General features: G+C 37.9%; 1 protein-coding gene across 1 annotated transcript in view; it reads right to left on the bottom strand.

Moving 5' to 3' along the window:
- The window catches only part of LOC114049843 (nuclear pore membrane glycoprotein 210-like), a 127,352-nt gene that overhangs the window by 102,565 nt on the left and 5,826 nt on the right, over positions 1-18,961 (bottom strand). Inside the window, exons 2-11 of the mRNA XM_027871268.1 lie at positions 14,883-15,014; positions 13,862-13,955; positions 12,956-13,106; positions 12,476-12,608; positions 11,322-11,480; positions 5,696-5,764; positions 4,943-5,049; positions 4,000-4,140; positions 650-787; positions 17-172 (exon numbers count right to left, since the gene is read on the bottom strand). Coding sequence (XP_027727069.1) covers positions 17-172; positions 650-787; positions 4,000-4,140; positions 4,943-5,049; positions 5,696-5,764; positions 11,322-11,480; positions 12,476-12,608; positions 12,956-13,106; positions 13,862-13,955; positions 14,883-15,014 — 1,280 coding nt within the window. The remainder of the gene's footprint in view (positions 1-16; positions 173-649; positions 788-3,999; positions 4,141-4,942; positions 5,050-5,695; positions 5,765-11,321; positions 11,481-12,475; positions 12,609-12,955; positions 13,107-13,861; positions 13,956-14,882; positions 15,015-18,961) is intronic.

Genomic DNA, 18,961 nt, shown 5'->3' with positions numbered 1-18,961 from the left:
AAAGGGATAGACTTGCCTTTATTTCTCTATAACGGAAGGGATTTTGTACATCTCTGGCCTGAACAATACTGTTGCCTTTGATTTGGCCTGCAGTCACCACTCCCTTTATGGTCACCATTGCCACTGTTTCATTGGAAGAGGTCCAGGTAAAGTTGCCACTACCACCTTCTACCTATAAGGAAGCATACTGAAAAAGTTTATTATCTCAAGAATAAATTCATGTGACGATTAAGAGCAAAACTGGGTTGGTGAAATAAAGAAAATAATAGAGACCTTCAGGAGCTTGTGAGATCACGGTAAAGAAATCGCTAGATAATAATAGAGATGGCAAGAATAATGTTCAAAGAAAAAAATGGCAATATTTGATTTTGAAAGTTAGAACAGACAAAAAAATATATAAAAGGAACAGTCTGACATGAAGGTACAGGAGGCTTGGGCAGAAGGAGAAGACGCAATGAGATAGAAGAAAACTCATCATCTGTTATATGTTCCAAGAACACAGTTAAGTAGGCATCAATAGCTGAGCCCTATTAGGATATTAGAGAAATCAAGAAAATTGCACATTTAATAAGCAGTTTCAATAATGTTTGTTAATACAGGAATTCATTCATCCTTTTGTAATTTCTTAGGTAACAACAGTACACAATACCTGCACTTTGTAACGATAGACCATTTCCATGGGATGGTGAGGAAATGCTAAAAAGGTGGGCGTCAGCTTAATTGGAAAGTAAATCTTCACTTCTTGCTGGTGGCTAATTTGATCCTCTAAGTGATGGAGAACATCATCCTACAAGAGGATGTGGAAAGTTATATAAGGGCTGTCACCATGATAGACATTTACATTCAGAGTCAACAATCTACATATACTAACAGAAACATAAGTAGCAATAGATATACCTGGGGTCAAGAGCTCAAAATACATACTCATATAAGTTTTGTAATTCATGATGTAAAAATAATACATGAAGGAAAATTAGGAGAATTCAGTTGAAAAGGAAGAATTACTTACCATGGTTCATGCATGGGTGTGGTTAACAACTTGCCCATCAAGTAGCTAACTAGGTGCTAAGTTCAATTGTTTCAGTGCTATTGGAGGGGTGGGAAGAAGTGATGTCAACATGTAGTTTCACCAATTTTACAAATGCAGAATTTTAAAAAATCACTATTGTAAATTTTGTGTCTTCTCTAAGTTCAGTGTCCAGGTTGCTCTGTTCTACGTAGAGTTCTGTTTGCTAACAAGTTGGGTGACCCTATTTTGACTAGATTATAAACTTCTTAAAAGCAGAGATTGTACATGTCTTATTTGATTTTTGTACTTCACCATGCACTTTAGGCATTTTAAAATGTTACTGAATTAGATTTAAAAAGTAATTTCTAGAAAGTAATTTGGCTGAAGAAAAAGTATTCTTACTAATAAAAAAATATTCAGCTGCTACACTTCCATACACAGGTAAGGTTAAGCAGAGACCTAATGAAATTGCTTTGTTGACTTAGAAGGAATGAAAATTAATGTCTACTGCAAAAATGGGAGTCCAAAGGAACAGGTACTGCTACATTAGTAAGGCCCAGACCCATGTGCAACTTGTAGTAGCAGGTGTGGCATTTTCATTATTTTTGTATTCTAAGTCATTTGGCACCTAAATCAACATCCCGAATCTTTCTTCTGCATTTGGCAGAACTTTTGAACCCAACACCCAATTCTACTGACCTCGATTAGTCATCCATAGCACCAGGTACCCTGTCAGTAAAAATTAAATAAATATCCTTAAAATTTTTAATAGTGGATATATTAATAGGAGCTTAGAGAGGCAGTTATGATAAATAGAATGTTGTAAGACCTGGATTTGTTTCTATGTCCTGTTTCTGTGATATGTAGCCATGGGCAAGTCACTTAACCTCTGAGTGTTCCATGCAACTGTTTATGAATATAAGTTATAGATGTAGCAGCTGGTTGGTAATGGGTAAAGTAATGGACTTGGGGTTAAGGGGATCTGAAATCAAATCCTGCCTCAGATACTTACTAGCTATGTGACCCCAGGAAACTCACCCTCTTAAAGCGTCAGTTTCCTCATCTGTAAAATGAGGATAATAATAGCACCTACTTTGCAGATGTGAGGATCAAATGAGATAATGTGTAAAATGCTTTATAAACTTTCATGTACTATATAAATGTGAACAATTGTTATTACGTATAGCAGATTACACTGATGAAGAATTTCCTCATAGGGAGTTCCCTATGAAACAATGAAAGTATATGTCCATATGAAAAAACTAGAATTAATCTAAACTGAGCTTACAGTTGATTAAAGATTCAGGTTCCCCAAGACAGCTAATCAGTTATTCATGCATTTTCTTTATCTTATTACTAGGTTTTAATGAATATAAACAAGGTGATTATAGCAAGCAGTTAAGGAACCATTTCAACCAGAATCAGTCTGGTTCTTTTGTAAAATAACAAGGAAACTACACTAAAAACAACCTCAAGAGAAAGCAGAGTGGGATAGAGACAACATGGCCAGTGAGGGGGAAAAAACAACTAGATGTGTAATCAGAGGACCTAGTCAAATTAAGTTCTATATATCCTATTCTGTGGCTGCATGTGGCCTTCTAGGTCCTCGGGTGTGGCCTTTTGACTGACTCCAAGTTTTAAATTCCCCACCCCTGGGACCTAGAGCAAGCCTAGGTCACAAAGATAGTAAGTAGCGGAACTGGACTTTGCTTCAGTTTCTTCATGTGTAAGATGACGGGGTTGTGAAAAGACTTATATGAACTGATGCTGAGTGAAATGAGCAGAACCAGCAGAACATTGTAAACAGTAACAGCCACATTATGGGATGACTGATTTTCACAGACTTGGCTCTTCTCAGCAATGCAAAGATCTAAGACAACTCCAAAAGACTCATGATGGAAAATGCTATCCACATCCAGAGAAAGAACTTTGGAATTTGAATGCAGATCAAAGCATACTATTTGCTCTCCTTTTCCTTTGTTGTTTTGTTTTATTGCTTCATTCTTGTGGTTCCTCTCATTAGTTCTAATTCTTCTTTACATGGTGACTAATGTGAAATTATGTTTAATATGAATGCTTAAGTAGAGCCTATATCAGATTGCACACTGTCTTGGGGAGGGGTGAGGAGAGGGAGGAGGAAAAAATTTAAAACTCAAAATCTTATGGAAATGAATGTTGAAAACTAAAAATGAATAAATTATTTTTAAAAAGAAAAAGACAAAAAATAGATGAGGGGGTTGAACTTAATAACCTCTAAGGTCAACTTCCAACTCTAAATCTATGATCCTATGATTCTCTCCTATTCTCTAATCTCCAGGATTCAGTAAGATCTAGTTTTATTAACTCCCAATGTTTTCAATAGTTCAGCAATGAAAATGGCAATAATATTAATTACAATAATAATAGCTAATATTTATACAGCACTCTAAAGTTGTTAAAGTGCTTTAGAACAGGTGATGTATATCTACCACAGGCTAATATGCCTCTGATTGGAAAGGGTGGACATTGGAGAGCTTCTCCGAGATGCTTCATTTCAGCAGGTAGCCCAGCCATCTCATCATTTTCCAACTGGCTGCAGGATTTCATCATATTCCTACACCAGATACCCTCCCTTTTAAGCTTATTTTTATGTGTTTTATGTATTGTCTTCTTTCATTAGACTGTGAGCTCCTTGTGGGCAGGGATTATCTTTTGCCTGACACATAACAGGCACTTAACATTTACTGACTGACGTGCTAAAACCAAATTGAATGACCGCAGTGTACTGCAACTGAAAGAGCCTTAAAGTCAGGAGAGAGTCGAGTTCAAATCCCACTTGGATATTTAATAGTTTTGTGACCACGGACAAGTCCCTTCACCTCTTTTATCTTGAATTTCCTCTTCTGTAAAATGGAGACAGTCTATACTTGTTGAGATGAGATGGTGTAAAATACTTCGCACCATATAAATGTCAGCTATTAATACTAAAAGGGTGATCTTTCAATTCCTACCTGATAAATGATTGAAGTCAGGGTAGCTTTTATTACTGTGACACCATCTTTAAGAATTCTGACTACGTGATAAGAGCCATTGACGGCAGATGCCTCTTCTTCAAAGTATGCCTTTGGAAACTTGTGCATCATCCTGATGTTCTGAAAATCAATCCACAGCAAACACAGATCTGCAGAGAGGCTCCCTTCCCAGAACCCTCCTAATCCCAAAGGGTCTGAGGGAAAAAAGGTTTTTGTGCATTCATAGGGATAAAGAAACCACATCAAGATTCTTTAGATGCTAATATTTTTTAAAATCTCTGGTCTCTCAAGTAGCTGGGCAGGTATATTTGAAACACCTATAAGTTGTTGTAAAGAGGAATAAGAAACAAAACTGATGACACCATTAGTGTAATTTGTACCATTTTGCAAACTGTCTCAGCTCTACTACCAAAAAGTCGTATGACCCTGGGAAGGTAGCAATAAGCAAGTTGGATGCCATGATCTCTCACCGTGTCTTCCAGCTCTGAGGTTCTACATCACCTATGGCTAAGTGGGCACAGAGCTTCCCACCAGCTGTGTATGTTGCAATCCCTAACCTAGCAGTGCCAATGCCACCTCCACAGCCCTCTCCAGAGGTACAGGTTAGAAGTCTGACATAGAGAGTCAGACCTCCCAAGTTTTATCAGTGGGGATGCCCTTGAATTCCTGTTCTGAAGCAACATTTATTATGACTGAACCATGTAATTTGACTTCTCGGTCACTATCCTTCAAGAATTTGGGTATTTCAAAATTGAAAACTACCAGCTTGCATCACTGAAGGCTGAGTTATTGATACAAAGAATAAACTTAATAAGGATAACAATGCAGGTATCTATCAGGAGACCTTTTTTTATCCGCCTTCACTCAGATAAAGCAGAAAAAAGTTTTCTAAATATTTGGAATTTCACACAAACACACTCACATCAGACACGTAGACCTTAGTGCTACTTTTATCATACACTTCGACTGTAATGACATAGGTCTGCCCCACTTCCAGACTCCATCGGTCTCCAGGCTGCACAATGAAACCTGTATAAAAACCAAGTAGCAGCATGTTAAGAGTGTGTTTTTCTGCCACGCAATGCAAAACAAAATGATGAGGCCCTACTAACAGCCTGGCTAGTGGAGATGGTTTCCAAAGTGGACTTGGCTCTCCCCTTCAAACTGTATAGCTTTGGTGGTCAATGTAGCTGAATTCTTGGATCCAAAGTAGGAGTCACCCTCGTGTTTGTGCAAACAACAAAATCATGAACTATACTTGTAGCTCCCACTGGTGATGGATCTGGCCAAGTTTCAGCTCCTGCAGCTAGACCTATTGTTCCACCAGACTTACAGGACACATGGGGCTTCTTTTTTCCTGCTGTAAACACAGCCTTCTCTCCTTTCCTGAATGAGGTATCTGACCCAAACCCAAGAGAGAAGGAAGCTTCATATTACAAGGATCTTTTCTTCTAAGTTTCTCACAACCTGTTTCAAGATTTCTTCTTCCAGCTGATGACAATCAGTGGAAATAAACAAGGTGAGAAAATGTCAAAGTAAAACTGGGTCTGAAATGAGTTTTACACGTCAGTTAACAAAATGGCTCTCAATTCTCCTGTGGATATTTTCTAATGCCTTCACTTAACTGATTAGAAAACTGAAGAAATTGCTTTTCAGATTTCTCAACAACTAATACCTAAAAATCCAGGCTCTACAACGTATATGGTACAGTTTGGAAGTCCAGACACAGATCGCATATGGACATCTTAGTTTTTGATTAAGGAAAAAAGGTTTTATATTGCTGTAGAGACATTGAGGTATAGAAAGCTATAAACTGTTTCTTTTATTATCCTTTTGATAGCAAAAACAAGAATAGGACATAAACTCCTTGAAGGTAGGACCTGAGTTATCTGTAGCCCCAGTGTCCAGTACAAAATCTTGCACATAATAAGCACTTAATGTCTGTAAAACAAATTGAATATGAATATATTGACTGAGGAGCAGAATGAAGATTCTTTTGCACCACAGTGTTCGATATGGCTTAGTATACAGAACACTGGACTTGGAAGTCAGAAGAGCTGGGAGCTAGTCCAAGTTTTACCACTTATCAGCCACATGATGAACTCTGAGATTCCTTCCCACCTTGATATTCTATGAGGTTAGACAAACCACTTAACCACTTTGGGCCTCGGTTTCCTCATCTGCAAAATAAGGTCAGCATAAGTGATCTAGAAGGTCCCTTCCAATGCTAAGAATTACGGTCCCATAATCATAGGGCTGTTTCAAAGGCTGAAAATGAGAAAGGTGGTACAGGATGAAAAAATATAATAGTTTATTTTCTAATACTCAAAAAAAAGTTTTCATGCAAAAATTCTTTCCCTCTGCAATCAGATACACAGAGTTACCTAATACTCATCTGCCTTCTTTACATGTTCATTTTTAAATAAATTAGGGGCAGCTAGGTGGCGCAATAGATACAGCACCAGCCCTGAAGTCAGGAGGACCTGAGTTCAAATGTGACCTCAGACTAAACACTTGACACTTACTAGCTGTGTGACTCTGGGCAAGTCACTTAACCCCAACTGCCTTAAAAAAAAAAAAGTATACATTTTTAAATAAATTAAATTCAGTTAATTATTAAGCACTTCCAATGTGCAAAGCACTGTGCTCAGTACTGAGAATGCAAACACATTTGAATATCAGTCCAAGTAAAACTGCTAGGTGGTACAATGGATAAAGTGCTGGGCCTGGAGTCAGAAAGACCTGAGTTCAAATCCAGCTTCAGATATTTACTAGCTGTGTGACCTTGGGCAGGACTCTGTCTCAGTTTCTTCAAATGTAAAGTGAAGATAGCAATAATACCTAACTTCCAGAATTGTTGTGAGGACTCAATGAGGTAATATTTGTAAAGCACTTAGCATAGTTTCTGGCATATAGTAGGTGCTATATAACTACTAGCTATGATGATTATTGTTGTTGTTTACTGTTATCATTATTAATTTTCACATAATGCACATGAAAAGCCAAATAAATTATTTATGATTATATAGACTATTTCTGCCTTGCATTATTATAGATAATTTAAAGTAAACCATCATTAATTTAAACCACACTAATTTTTAGTTTGTGATAACTGATTTAGGGACTGTTTATCATTACTATATCTATAAAGAATGGGCTTGCTCACACATATTTATAATGATCGTAGAAAAGTGAGATTCAAGGAAGATGTTAAAAGCCACTTACAGGCACCTACTGTTTTCAAACAGTGTCAGGAACTCCTGAAGCATCAGAAGCCACTACGCAGAAACAGTGATTGCCAAGCACTTGACTGGTTTCGAAGTGCTTTCCTCTCAATAAGCCCATGAAGTAGGACAGTCTCAGAGGATTAGTACACTTGCCCAAGGTAATATCACTAATAAGTGGCAGCACCAGCACCAAGGCCAGATCTTTTGTCTCCAATTTTCAGTGTTCTTTCCACTACCCTCAAAAAGAATATGATAATTATAAATCATTCTTATATATAGTCATTCAAGTAAAGCACCTAAAGACCTCTGTGAGGTCACCATTTATTAGCCTAGTTCTGGTTCTCACGTGTGTTTAGAAATAATGGAACTGTGTTTCTTTAAGAAAAAAAAATCTATTATTCAAACTTCTTTTACTAATTTAAATATCCCTTCCTTCTAATTAGTACAAATCAGTATGTTCTACTATATTATTTATTATCTATACATTATGGATCATAATAGCATTTTATAGGCACAACTGTATTTGTTGATAAATGCCCTATGTATATTGACATGACCAACACTAAGTTCTGGGCCAACTGAGCCTCTTTAATATCTTTTCCTTATTTCACATCACCCAGATGTCTTCTGCCATTATCCTCCTTCACTTTTGCCTAACTAGATAGCCTTGCTAAGGCTAACCCTTCTACATGCACAAGTGATCCCACTGCATCTCATCTCCTCTAACAGATGCTTCCTCTATCATTCCTACTCTCTCACTAAGCTTCAATCTCTCCCTATCTGATGGTTGTTTCCCTTACTGCCTGCAAACATACCTCCATCAATCAACCAACTGCTGTCTCCAAAGTTAGCAATAATCTCTTAGTTGCCAAAACCAATGGCTTTTTCTCAATTCTCATCCTTTTAGACCTCTCTGCAGCCTCTGACACTGCTGGTCACTCTCTTCTCCTTGATACTCTGGGTTTTCATGACACCACTCTCTCCTAGTACTCCTACCTATCTGACCACTCTTCAGTCTCCTTTGCCGGATCTCCATCTAGGTCAAACATGTTAACCATGGGGGCAACACAAGGCTCTGTCCTGGGTGCTCTTCTTTTCTCCCTCTATACTATTTCATTTGGTGATCTCATCAGCTCCCATGTATTCAATTATCATCTCCATACTAATGATTCTCAGATCTACTTATCCTTTCCTGACTTCTAGTCTCACATCTCCAACTGCCTTTTAAACATCTCAAAATGAGTGTCCTATAGATATTTTAAATGCAAACATCTAAAACTGAAATCATTCTCTTTCCCCTTAAATCTTCCAAATACTGTAGAAGGCAACACCATCCTCCCAGTCCCCTAGGCTTGCAACCACGCTTCACCATCTCACCTCTCATATCCAAACTGTTTACAATAAATGTCAATTTCACCTTTGTAACATCTCTCAAATATGCCTTCTTTTCTCCTTTGACACTACCACCACCCTAGTGCAGGCCTTTATCTCCTCATGCCTAGACTACTGCAATAGCCTGCTGGCGGGTCTGCTTATTTTCCTAAAAGTGCAGCTCTGGCCTTGTCACCCCCTACTCAATAAACTACAATGGCTCCCTATCACCTCTAGGAGCAAACATGAAATCTCCTGTTTGGCATTCAAAGCCTTTCATAATGTTCCCTACCCCCTTACCTTTCCAGTCTACTTACACCTCATACCCCATCATGTACTCTTTAATCCAGTGACACTGGCCTCCTTGCTATTCCTCAAACAAGACACCCTACCTCTCAACTCTGGGCATTTTCAATGGCTGTCCCCATGCCTGAAATAATCTCCCTCCTCATCTATGCCTCCTGGATTCCTTCAAATTTCAACTAAAATCTAATCTAATCTTCCATAGGAAGCCTTTCACAATCCCTCTGAATTGTAGTGTCTCCCTCTATTGATATTTCTAGTTTATCTTGTACATAACTTAAGTATATATAGTAGTTTGCATGCTGTCTACTCCATTAGACTGTGAATTTCTTGAGGACAGAGACTTTCTTTTACCTTTCCTTCTATACCTCCAGTACTCAGCACAGTGCCTGACACATAGCAGGTGCTTAATAAATGTTTATTGACTGACTATTGGCTGACTGACAAAAACTATAAACCAGAAAGGTCATTTGTACATGAAATTAGTCAAGAAGATGGATTTTTCCCATTCATATTTGAAGTACAGGAAGTCATACTTTCTCAAATTATATCTCATCACATGCTAAGGGCTACCTTGGGACAACCATCCAAACTAAGATAGCCCTTCTCCCTCATGAAATGTCTTGGTACCCAAGGATCCTACCACTTATAGTTTTCCCTACAGACTGTAAGTGAAAAAAGATAAGGGTGGTATACTTAGAAGGAAAACTTTTAACCCCTGGCAGCGAAAAGGGAAAGACTAAGCCCTAGGACCCAAGGAATAAAATAACAGGAGTAACTGTGGGAATTCATCTCAGAATAGAGAGATGAACCCCTGGATGGCTCACATTGGCAGAAGGTACAACCCTTCTAATTCCTTCCCAATATCCCCAACTCAGACTTAACCTCTCAATACTCATTCTCTTAAATCCGCAATCAACTGAAGCCTTTGTCTCAGGCCCATCAGTGGCTCAGAACTAGTGGAATCCTCCTTTCCACTACTTGGCAGATCAAAAAGAGAATTCCAGCTCCTACTACAAGGGTAGAAGAGATATATTACTGTTGTCCCATATTAAAACTAATAATGCATTTCCCCATACAAACATTAACATGGTTGCTAGGCTTACAGAATTACTAGAAAAGTATTATGTTTCAGATAGAATATGAATTAAACAGACTTCTATAGGCTGATCAGGGAACAAATGAACTTTTAGAACACAGGCTGTCTGTAAGTTGGGAACTGCTTGTATTTCAAATGTCAAATATTCCTAAATGCAAAACTGAGGGATGCTGTCCAAATCACCATTTAAATTTTGTCTCAATCTTAATATTAATTTTGTGTATTTTTACTGAACAGATTTTTACACATACCACTCTCAAGTCAGCTCCTAAAGAACAGCTGTTAGTGAACCTTAATAAAATTATTTTGAAAAGTCATCTCTCAATTGTCTATGCTAATTTGGGAGAAACAAGATCAAATTAAATCTACAGATTATTCCAAAACTTCATTCTCCCTATTAATTCAACTTAAAAATAGTACTATGGCTACTAATATTACACAAACTTAAATTTAGTCTCTTCCTTTTCCCTACCTTTCTAGCTTACATTACCTTCCAGAAAGGTACAACAGAGGCTAAGTTATAGAGCAGACAGAAAACCAGAGAGGAAGCAGTAGCAAGATGCCCAAATATTCCACAGATTGGATAATCCATCTCTGAAGAGTCCATGTTATACACATGTGTTTCACAAGATCCCAGAAGTGGAAGGACTCAGTGTTTTCAATTCTACTCCATACTTGAATGGGAGTCCTCACTACCACCACTCTTGTACATAGACATTTAGTTTCCCCTTGGAAATGCTAAGCAAGGTGAAAATTTGCCACCTAGGGAAGTCACCCCTTGTACTACAGGAAAATTCTATTTATGATAAAGTTTTGACTTAGAGTGAATTGAAATTTGCCTCTGAAATATCTACCCCTTGCTCTTAGATTGTAGCCAATAGGACTAAGTCAACTAAGTTTAACTCCTTTTTCCAAAGTACAACCAACCCTTCAGATATCTGAAGACAAATACATCTCCTGTTCTCCAAAATAAACATCCCCAATTCCTTTCATCCTTCCCTTCTTGGCATAGAATTCAGTCTCTTCACCAACCCAACTGCCCTCCTTTGGATGTATTGCAGTTAGTCAATAAATGAAATTCATAGAAAATAAAACAGTAGATATTTCAGGTAATATCTTTATACAGTTCCTTGTAAAAGAGGCCAACAGAAAGTCAACACTATTATTGAGTACTGTAGGTAAGTGCTCTTAAATGACATGTACTAAATATTCCCACTAAACCATTTTTACCATGGATCAGGCCTAGCACATTCAAGTCAACAAGCAATTGTGGCTACAATATAATATTACCAAAAGGATACTCTTATGGACAAAGACCAGATTAGTCTGACCTAGTTGGAGAGCAGTTACTGTGGCTGTTTTCTCATCCAGTGAAGCTACCTTATCAAAGACATATCTACTATGTGCGGCTTTATGATCTTGCAGCTCAAGCTCATAATGTTCCAGGGGAAAATCGACCTCTGCAAGAAATGGAAGATACAGAGATAAAGCAACGTAAACCAATAATGGCCAAGTCACTGAAGATTTCTAAAAAAATCAGATCTCAAGGAAATCAGGTAGAAGGTCTAAAGGAAGAAACTACACCCTCTACTTCTACTTTATATTTCTACTATTAAGATTTTTCATATCTATTTGCAAAGGAATTAAATGTGTATCTACTCTGGTGAAAACTTACATACTAATAGTCTGGTAGGTTGAGGAGCAAAAGGTGGTAACTAATGCAGTGAAAGGACAGCAATGAGAAAAGTGAGAAGAACCAATACACATTCTATAGGTCTCACAGAATTTATGGGACAAATGATTTTTTATAACAACTACAATGATAAGACTGCTGCCTGGTTTTCATAAGAAATTTCCAGAGGCTTTATTAAAAACAACCTTTACAGTTAAGAATTTTAAATCGCTTCCATGGCCTCCAGCAGACTCCTCTACTACTCTTTCTTTTTTTTTTTTAAATTTTATTTTTAAATTTTATTTATTTATCAGTGAGGCAATTGAGGTTAAGTGACTTGCCCAGAGTCACACAGCTAGTGAATGTGATATGTCTGAGTCCAGATTTGAACTCAGGTCCTCCTGATTCCAAGGCCGGTGCTCTATCCACTGCGCCACCTCACTGTCCCAGATTCCTCTACTATTTGCTAACTGGGACCTCTGCAAGCCCAGCACATATCATCGTTTGGTCTGGGAGAGTGAAAACCTGAGAACTGTTTGAAAATAGAGAATTGAGATGTCTTTAAACAATGAAACCAAATCAGTATCTTAACTATGTTGTTATCCAGTTCAAGATATCCCCACTGTCTCTGTCCAACACTGGCACAGGAATAAGTGAAACCTGAAAACATAAAGAGGACCCCTACATACTTAATATTAAACTGCCTTTATTTTTGCTGCTATTGGAGAAAAGATTTGTCAAGATGTGGAGGCAAAATGAGATTGTGCAAAGACCAATACCTACCTGTCATTTTCCCTTGGACTATCTTGGCAACTCTGTATTTAATATAAGCTCCTACCAAAAGGTAGATATCATGGGATGGAATAAGGAATATATTCTCCAAAACCAGCAGACGTATCAATGCAGCTGACACTTTCTAACAGAGAAAAAAACAGACACTTAAGCTTCCATATGCATGCCCTCAATGCCAGCTTCAATGGCATTGTTAAACATGGCATTTTAAAATAAACTTTTATATCCTAAATTTCACCTTCAGATAATGTTAAGGGCAACTATGTATCTTGATAATGTATTGATTTTAGTCACTGATTAAGAATAAGAAAGTAAATGCTTTTTTTTTTCTGGGAGGAAGAAAGTGGTTGAATAGTAAAAAGGCAAATAGGTACAAACTAAAAGAAATGAGATTTTAATTTGTACTTAATACAAGTAAGAAACTACACATAAACAAAGTTTGTGAGCTGAAAGTTTATGGCATGAGTTTACCTTATAGAAGGGTTCATGTATACGAACTTTAATAACTGCTGCACCTGTCCTAATTCCAGACACCAGAATCATATCCCCTTGTTTCTCTGCTTTTTCCATCTCAGCTATATACTTTGGTGGAGAATATTCAGCTTCAGAGTATTTCAGAATCCTAATAAGACAGAATTAAGTCTGCATCTAATAGAACCAGAAAAATCAATTTCTTCTAAAAGCTGTACCTACACTCCATAAAAATGGTATATCTCCAGTGGCTTTACAGGAGAAAAAGGGCTGTTATTCTCATAAGAACTATGAGGAATGAGTTTATTTACTACATCTCTGACTAATACTGAAATGGGATTGGAATCGAGATTAAGAACTACCCTCTGTACTAACAACAGAATTACTTACAATAATGGTTTTTTTAGCTATTAGCTAAAATAGGAGAAATAGCACTAGCAGTAGCACTGTTGAATGATACATCTTGACTAAAGATGAGGTCCAAAAAGGTCCTAAGTCCTTTTTCATAACAGTGATTTAAAGAGCACTTGTCTCATAGTCCTATGAGATATGTAATGCATTTTTATCCCCATTTTATAGGTGAGAAAACTGAGGCTTAGAGAAAGCAAGTGATTTGCTCAGTATCAGAGTAGGCATGCAAATGTATGTTTCTCAATCCAGTGCTTCTTCCATTACACTACATTATTTCTTTTCTTGTGATTAGCCTGGAATGAGAAAGAATCCCTCCAGACATGCTAGATGCCATTCCTCCACTACAAATCCTCCTCCTAATAATCTATCTGCTTCCCAAAAAGTCCTAGCAGCAAGGCCATTAAAACCCATGAACATGGTTGTCATTCAAGTTTGCTCTCCAGGAGCAGATGGGTTCCTCCTGCACAGATGGTCTGTATTTGGTTAGGGGATTACCTGATTTTGCTAGACAGCTCTACCCTTTCCGATTCATCATCCTTGGCAATACTCCACTCGAACATCATCCCTGCCAAACTACTGAATGTGTTTCCTGTAGATCGAAACCAAAACCAGAAAGAAAAGAAAATACAAATTCAAAAATAGCCAAATACTGTGAACACAGAAGCTAAAATCTAACCAGCAAATGTTCCTTCATCAGAAGATATATAAGTGCTATTACAGAAAAAGTTAAGACTTCGCTCACAAACCATTGCACAGAGGAAGTAAGCACTTTGGCTGTATAGCTCTGCAGAGCAGAGAGAATTCAGGTTGGTCAGCTTCCGGTTGTCAAATGTTAAACCACACTGTCTTTTGTTCCTCTTTACTGATATCCCTTGCCAAATGGATAAGAATCACCATATGGTCTCCTGTAGGCTGGGAGGTCTCCTTTCCACAGGCCCATTCAATCATAAATCACACTGACATCTAAGTATCTGAGTATTTCATATATTTTCACCTTATACACTGAAAAAACTGTCCCTCTTTTAAGAAATTTTAGAGAAAGATATAATGAATTAAAATGTCTTAAACAACCTGGCAGCATTAGAAACAGCACAGAAAATGCAACATAAAATCAGTAGATTACAGTCTTATCACAAGATAGGATATAACGTAAGATAACTACAAGTTTTGCATTTCGCCTTCAAAGTCAAAAGGACCGACTTAATCTAGCCAGAAATACCAGAAAATGTTCTGCAATGTATACCTAGGAGCCATTAGCAGGAGCTCAATAGTAGATTTGGGCATAGATGTAGAGTTCTAAGGGAATCATGACAAAAAAAAAATTACATACTAGCCTTGACTAAGACCCTAAATTACACTTATAAATGTGAATTCCTCACCTTGAATTATTCCATTTGAGAAAAAATTTGTTTCAATTTACTTATTTCCCAAGTGGCATGTTTTCATATGCTAAGCATGAGATGAAAGTTACTGTCCTTTAGGAGGTTAATGGTGACTTTCCGCTATGGTTCTTTACCTTCAGCATCCAATGCTCTCACCATCAGTTCCAACGGAGAATCATCCACATAGAGTTCCCGAGTTCGAGATATAATTTCAATGTTGTCTATCACATCAACCTTAACATCACAGCGCAGTTCATGGTCAGTCACTAAAATGAACCCAAAACTAAGAATTTAATTCAACAAACCAAAATCTGTCAAGCCTCCCAAATTTTCTAATATGAATGAAAGGGAAAATTGTAATGTTTGTAATCATTTGTGAAATAAATAGCACAGGAACAATCTATAAGATTTCCTATCTAAAACATAAGATGCATTAGACATGCAGACATACAGTTAATGTACCTAAAGTGTGGTCCAAAGAACCATGTCATAGGTCACAAACTTATAGCTGGAAAGGGCCTTAGAGATCATCTACATAATTCCCTCCTTTTACAGAAAAAGAAATTGAGGCTTAGAGGTTAAATGACTTGGTCAAGGTGACAAAGGCACGAAGGGGCAGAGCCACAATTTGAACCAGTGGCTTTGACTCTGAATCCAGCACTATTTTCAATAAATCTGTCACATTGCCTCACATTAAGTGTACAAAATGAAACTGATTAAATTAAAAGTTATTTAAATATGTTTTTAGTTGCTTAATGTTTTTACTATGTAGACATATTACATGTTCTGTCCATTTATTACGTATGTAAATTTGCTTATAGGCTCTGTTCCTTTACTCCGTTTTCACAAAATTTTAAGTCCAATTTAATTTACCACAAAGATAAAGCTAACCTATTAAGGCTATGAATATCCTAATATATACACCATAGAGGGGAAAAATCCCTTAAGGACCACACATAAATAAAAAGCAGCTTACAACACATTTTGGTGTTTTGTTTCTTCCAGAAAAATGTAAAATATTCAACTTACCTGTACTTAAAATTAATAGGAAACAAAATTCACAAAAACTAATTTTTAAAAATCTCAGTTTCACATTATGGTTAGGTAAGGGAGAGAAAAAGAGAAGGAAATAAAGAGAAAAAAGGAAGAGAAGGAAAGTCAGATGACTGAAGGGAAGAATAAATGAGGGAAATGGAGAGGTGGAGAGAGAAACAAGGGATGAAGAGAAAAAGAAAGAGAGTACAATAGTTTCTTGTTTGCCCCAGTTATTTCTCCTATGCTTTGTTCTCAATACTATTTATGAGCCTACACTCAACCATAACAAATATTTACTGAATGCCTCCTATGTGCCCAGCATCATACAAGCAGTCCTCACTCTCCTTTCTACCTACCAACTACTTTTTCCAGCCATCCAAACCCCTGCTGCCTACATTTCATTCTTGCACTCATGCCCTACACATTTCTGTAAAGTCCCGCCCTTTCTCCTATTCAGCTGTCCCATATCTTAAGCCTTAGCATTCCACCTAATTATGGCATAGTGAAAAGTACACTATCTTTGGAATCAAAGGCCTCAAATTCACATCCCAGCTCTGATGTTTTCTTCCCGTTCGATCTTGGGCAAGTCATTTAATGTCCCGTGGCCTCAGTTTCCTCATCTCCAAAATAAGAAGGCTGAACAAAATGGCTTCCGAGGGCCATTCTCGTCTTACCAATCTACCATGTACCATTAACATATGGCCACAACCTCATCCCCTTCCCCATACAACCAACTGCAAGATTACAAGGGCCTGAATGGTGATAATTGTATCTTCTCAGACATCTTTGTATTTCTCCAAGTGCTTAGAACATTGCCTGAGCACAGAGTTGATGCTCAATAAATATGAGTAACAAAACATGGCCTATTAATGTGCCTCACTTAACTCCCACCCAAGGCTGTACTGGTTTTTGTGCCTTCTCTTTCCTCCACCTGGGAAGGTACTCATATTCCAGCCCTAGTACAAGCCCAGGCCTTCATCCTTTAGAGTCTGTTGTTTTTCTCACAGACCCATGATAGTAGTCATTTGGAAGAGGGAGTCAATTCCCTCTATATAGCTCCAGGGAACAGAACTGGAGCCAAGGATGGAAAGTACAAGAAAGAAGATTCAGCTAAATAGTAGAAAGAGCTTGCAGATAACTATGGTGTTTGAAAATGGATGGGGCTGTCTTGTGGGGTACTGAGTTTCCCATCACAGGATCAAAGGATTTAGAAATAGATGACCTTCAAAATAATTTAGCCTATGCTGTCTATTTTATGGATGAGAAAACTGAGGCTTAGAGACGTTAACTGATTTGCCCAAGGTTATAGAGGTAGTAAGTACCACTTGGTCATAAACTCAGGTCCTCTGACTATGAATCCTGGGGCTCTTTCCATTATAACATGACCATCTTCTTCTGTAGTTTAAACTAAGGCTCGATGACCACGTGTGAGGAATGTTATAGAGGGGGTTCCTTACTTATGACAGAGATTGTCTAGATAACTCAGTAAGTACCTTCCAAAATTAAGATACTATGGCTCTAAGCAGCAACGGCCTGAACTAGGGTATCACTGTGGGAATAAAAAGGAAGGTCTTTAAAGAGGAGACGTTGTAGAGTTCAAATTGACAAAAATTGGCAGCTGACCAGATTCCTTATAAGGAATATGAAACAACAAAAGATGATGTTGAGGTTTTACGTCTGGGTGATTGGAAGAAGTACCACTGATAAAAATAAGGAAGTCAAGAAGATGAGCTGGTTTGCAGAAGTAGTTAAGTTCAATTTGAGTTAAGTTGGGTTTGAGAGGACAGTAGTACATACTATATAGTAACATTGATACAAAGAGGGTCAATAGGTAGAATGTGGGACTGGAACTTGGGATGAATGAATACACAGAGTTGACTCTTCAGACCTCTCTCTAATAAACTTTTCATTCTCAATTATTTTCACACTCTCCTCTTTTTGTATTCACATTAACCTGTCTTGTTCCAGAAAACACTACTTCCTTGGCTGCCTTCTCCAGTGCTGGCTGTTATTTCTTTCATGTCTCTATATATACTAGGCCAGAAAGAAGAGCTGGTATAATCTTTGCTTTCCACTCCAACTTTCCTTCTTTCTTTTTGTGGGAAACTGGGCCTCCCTATCTTTCCCATATCCCAGGCTATAAGTGTAGGGGCTACTCATAGGCCAGATCTCACAGCTGACTGGCACTGACTGACTTTGTGTGGGCAAATCTGCCCCTTTTTAGGCAGCCCAGTGATCCCCAGCCCGAGAGGCTTACCATATTGGTGCCAGATTTAGTGTGGACACCTGAGTGGCTTTAGCCTACTGCATCTCAGAACTCCTTGAGCTTAATCCACCAGCCATAGCCTTTTCAGTAGTAGGAATTATAGGCATGCACCACTATGCTCAACCCACTTTGACTTTGAAATTCTTCCTCTACCACTATTACCTAGAAATCTCTCCTTTTTTGGAGATTTATTCCACTCCCAACAATATTTGGCCCAAATCCTTTATCCTTTGATTTATCAGCGCCAGATCCCTCCCCTCCTTTCCCAAGGGGTTTAATATTGAGAAAACTGAACTGATTCTGTATCATTTTCTTATTGATCCTATTTACAATTAATTGCTTTTGTCCTGTAACTGCTTAAGTCATGGTTCTTTGTCTCTGAACTTAGTTCAGAGATTCAGCTGGTCTGTAATGGATTAAGTTTTTTATCCAGCTCTCTTGCTAATCACTGATTTATTCTTGCCTCGAGGAATTTAACTGACCTTGGGGGATGGGTACACCACCAAGCTACACTTCAAGGATGTCTGGTTTGTTATACTGCACCTGGACTCTCATGAGGGAAAGAGGGGGCTGTTAATAGCCCATTACCAAATTTCCAACCAATCATTTTATTCCCTGTGCCTCAGCTCCATAACCAGTCATGATGCCCTCAATCCCATGTCATCTACTCTGTTCTGTTTTTTGTTCTGTACTCTCCAAAGACCATATAAGGGGCACTGTCCTTTTGTTTGGGGTCTCTGGCATAAATGGAGACAAGCCACTGACTCATTTATTGACAGATAGCTTGCCCTTGTTAACAATGTTATCTTGCATGGCGAACTGCTTCAGTTTACCCTTTTGTTAAATTTCACTTGCAAAAGTAGTGGATGTGTAGACACACACACACACACACACACACACACACACACACAC

The sequence above is a fragment of the Vombatus ursinus genome, unplaced genomic scaffold (genome assembly GCF_900497805.2).
Source record: "Vombatus ursinus unplaced genomic scaffold, bare-nosed wombat genome assembly UNPS02014798.1, whole genome shotgun sequence".
NCBI classification, from domain to species: domain Eukaryota; kingdom Metazoa; phylum Chordata; class Mammalia; order Diprotodontia; family Vombatidae; genus Vombatus; species Vombatus ursinus.
Note: the sequence above shows the minus strand (reverse complement) of the source record. Positions and strands in the feature narration are given on the sequence as shown.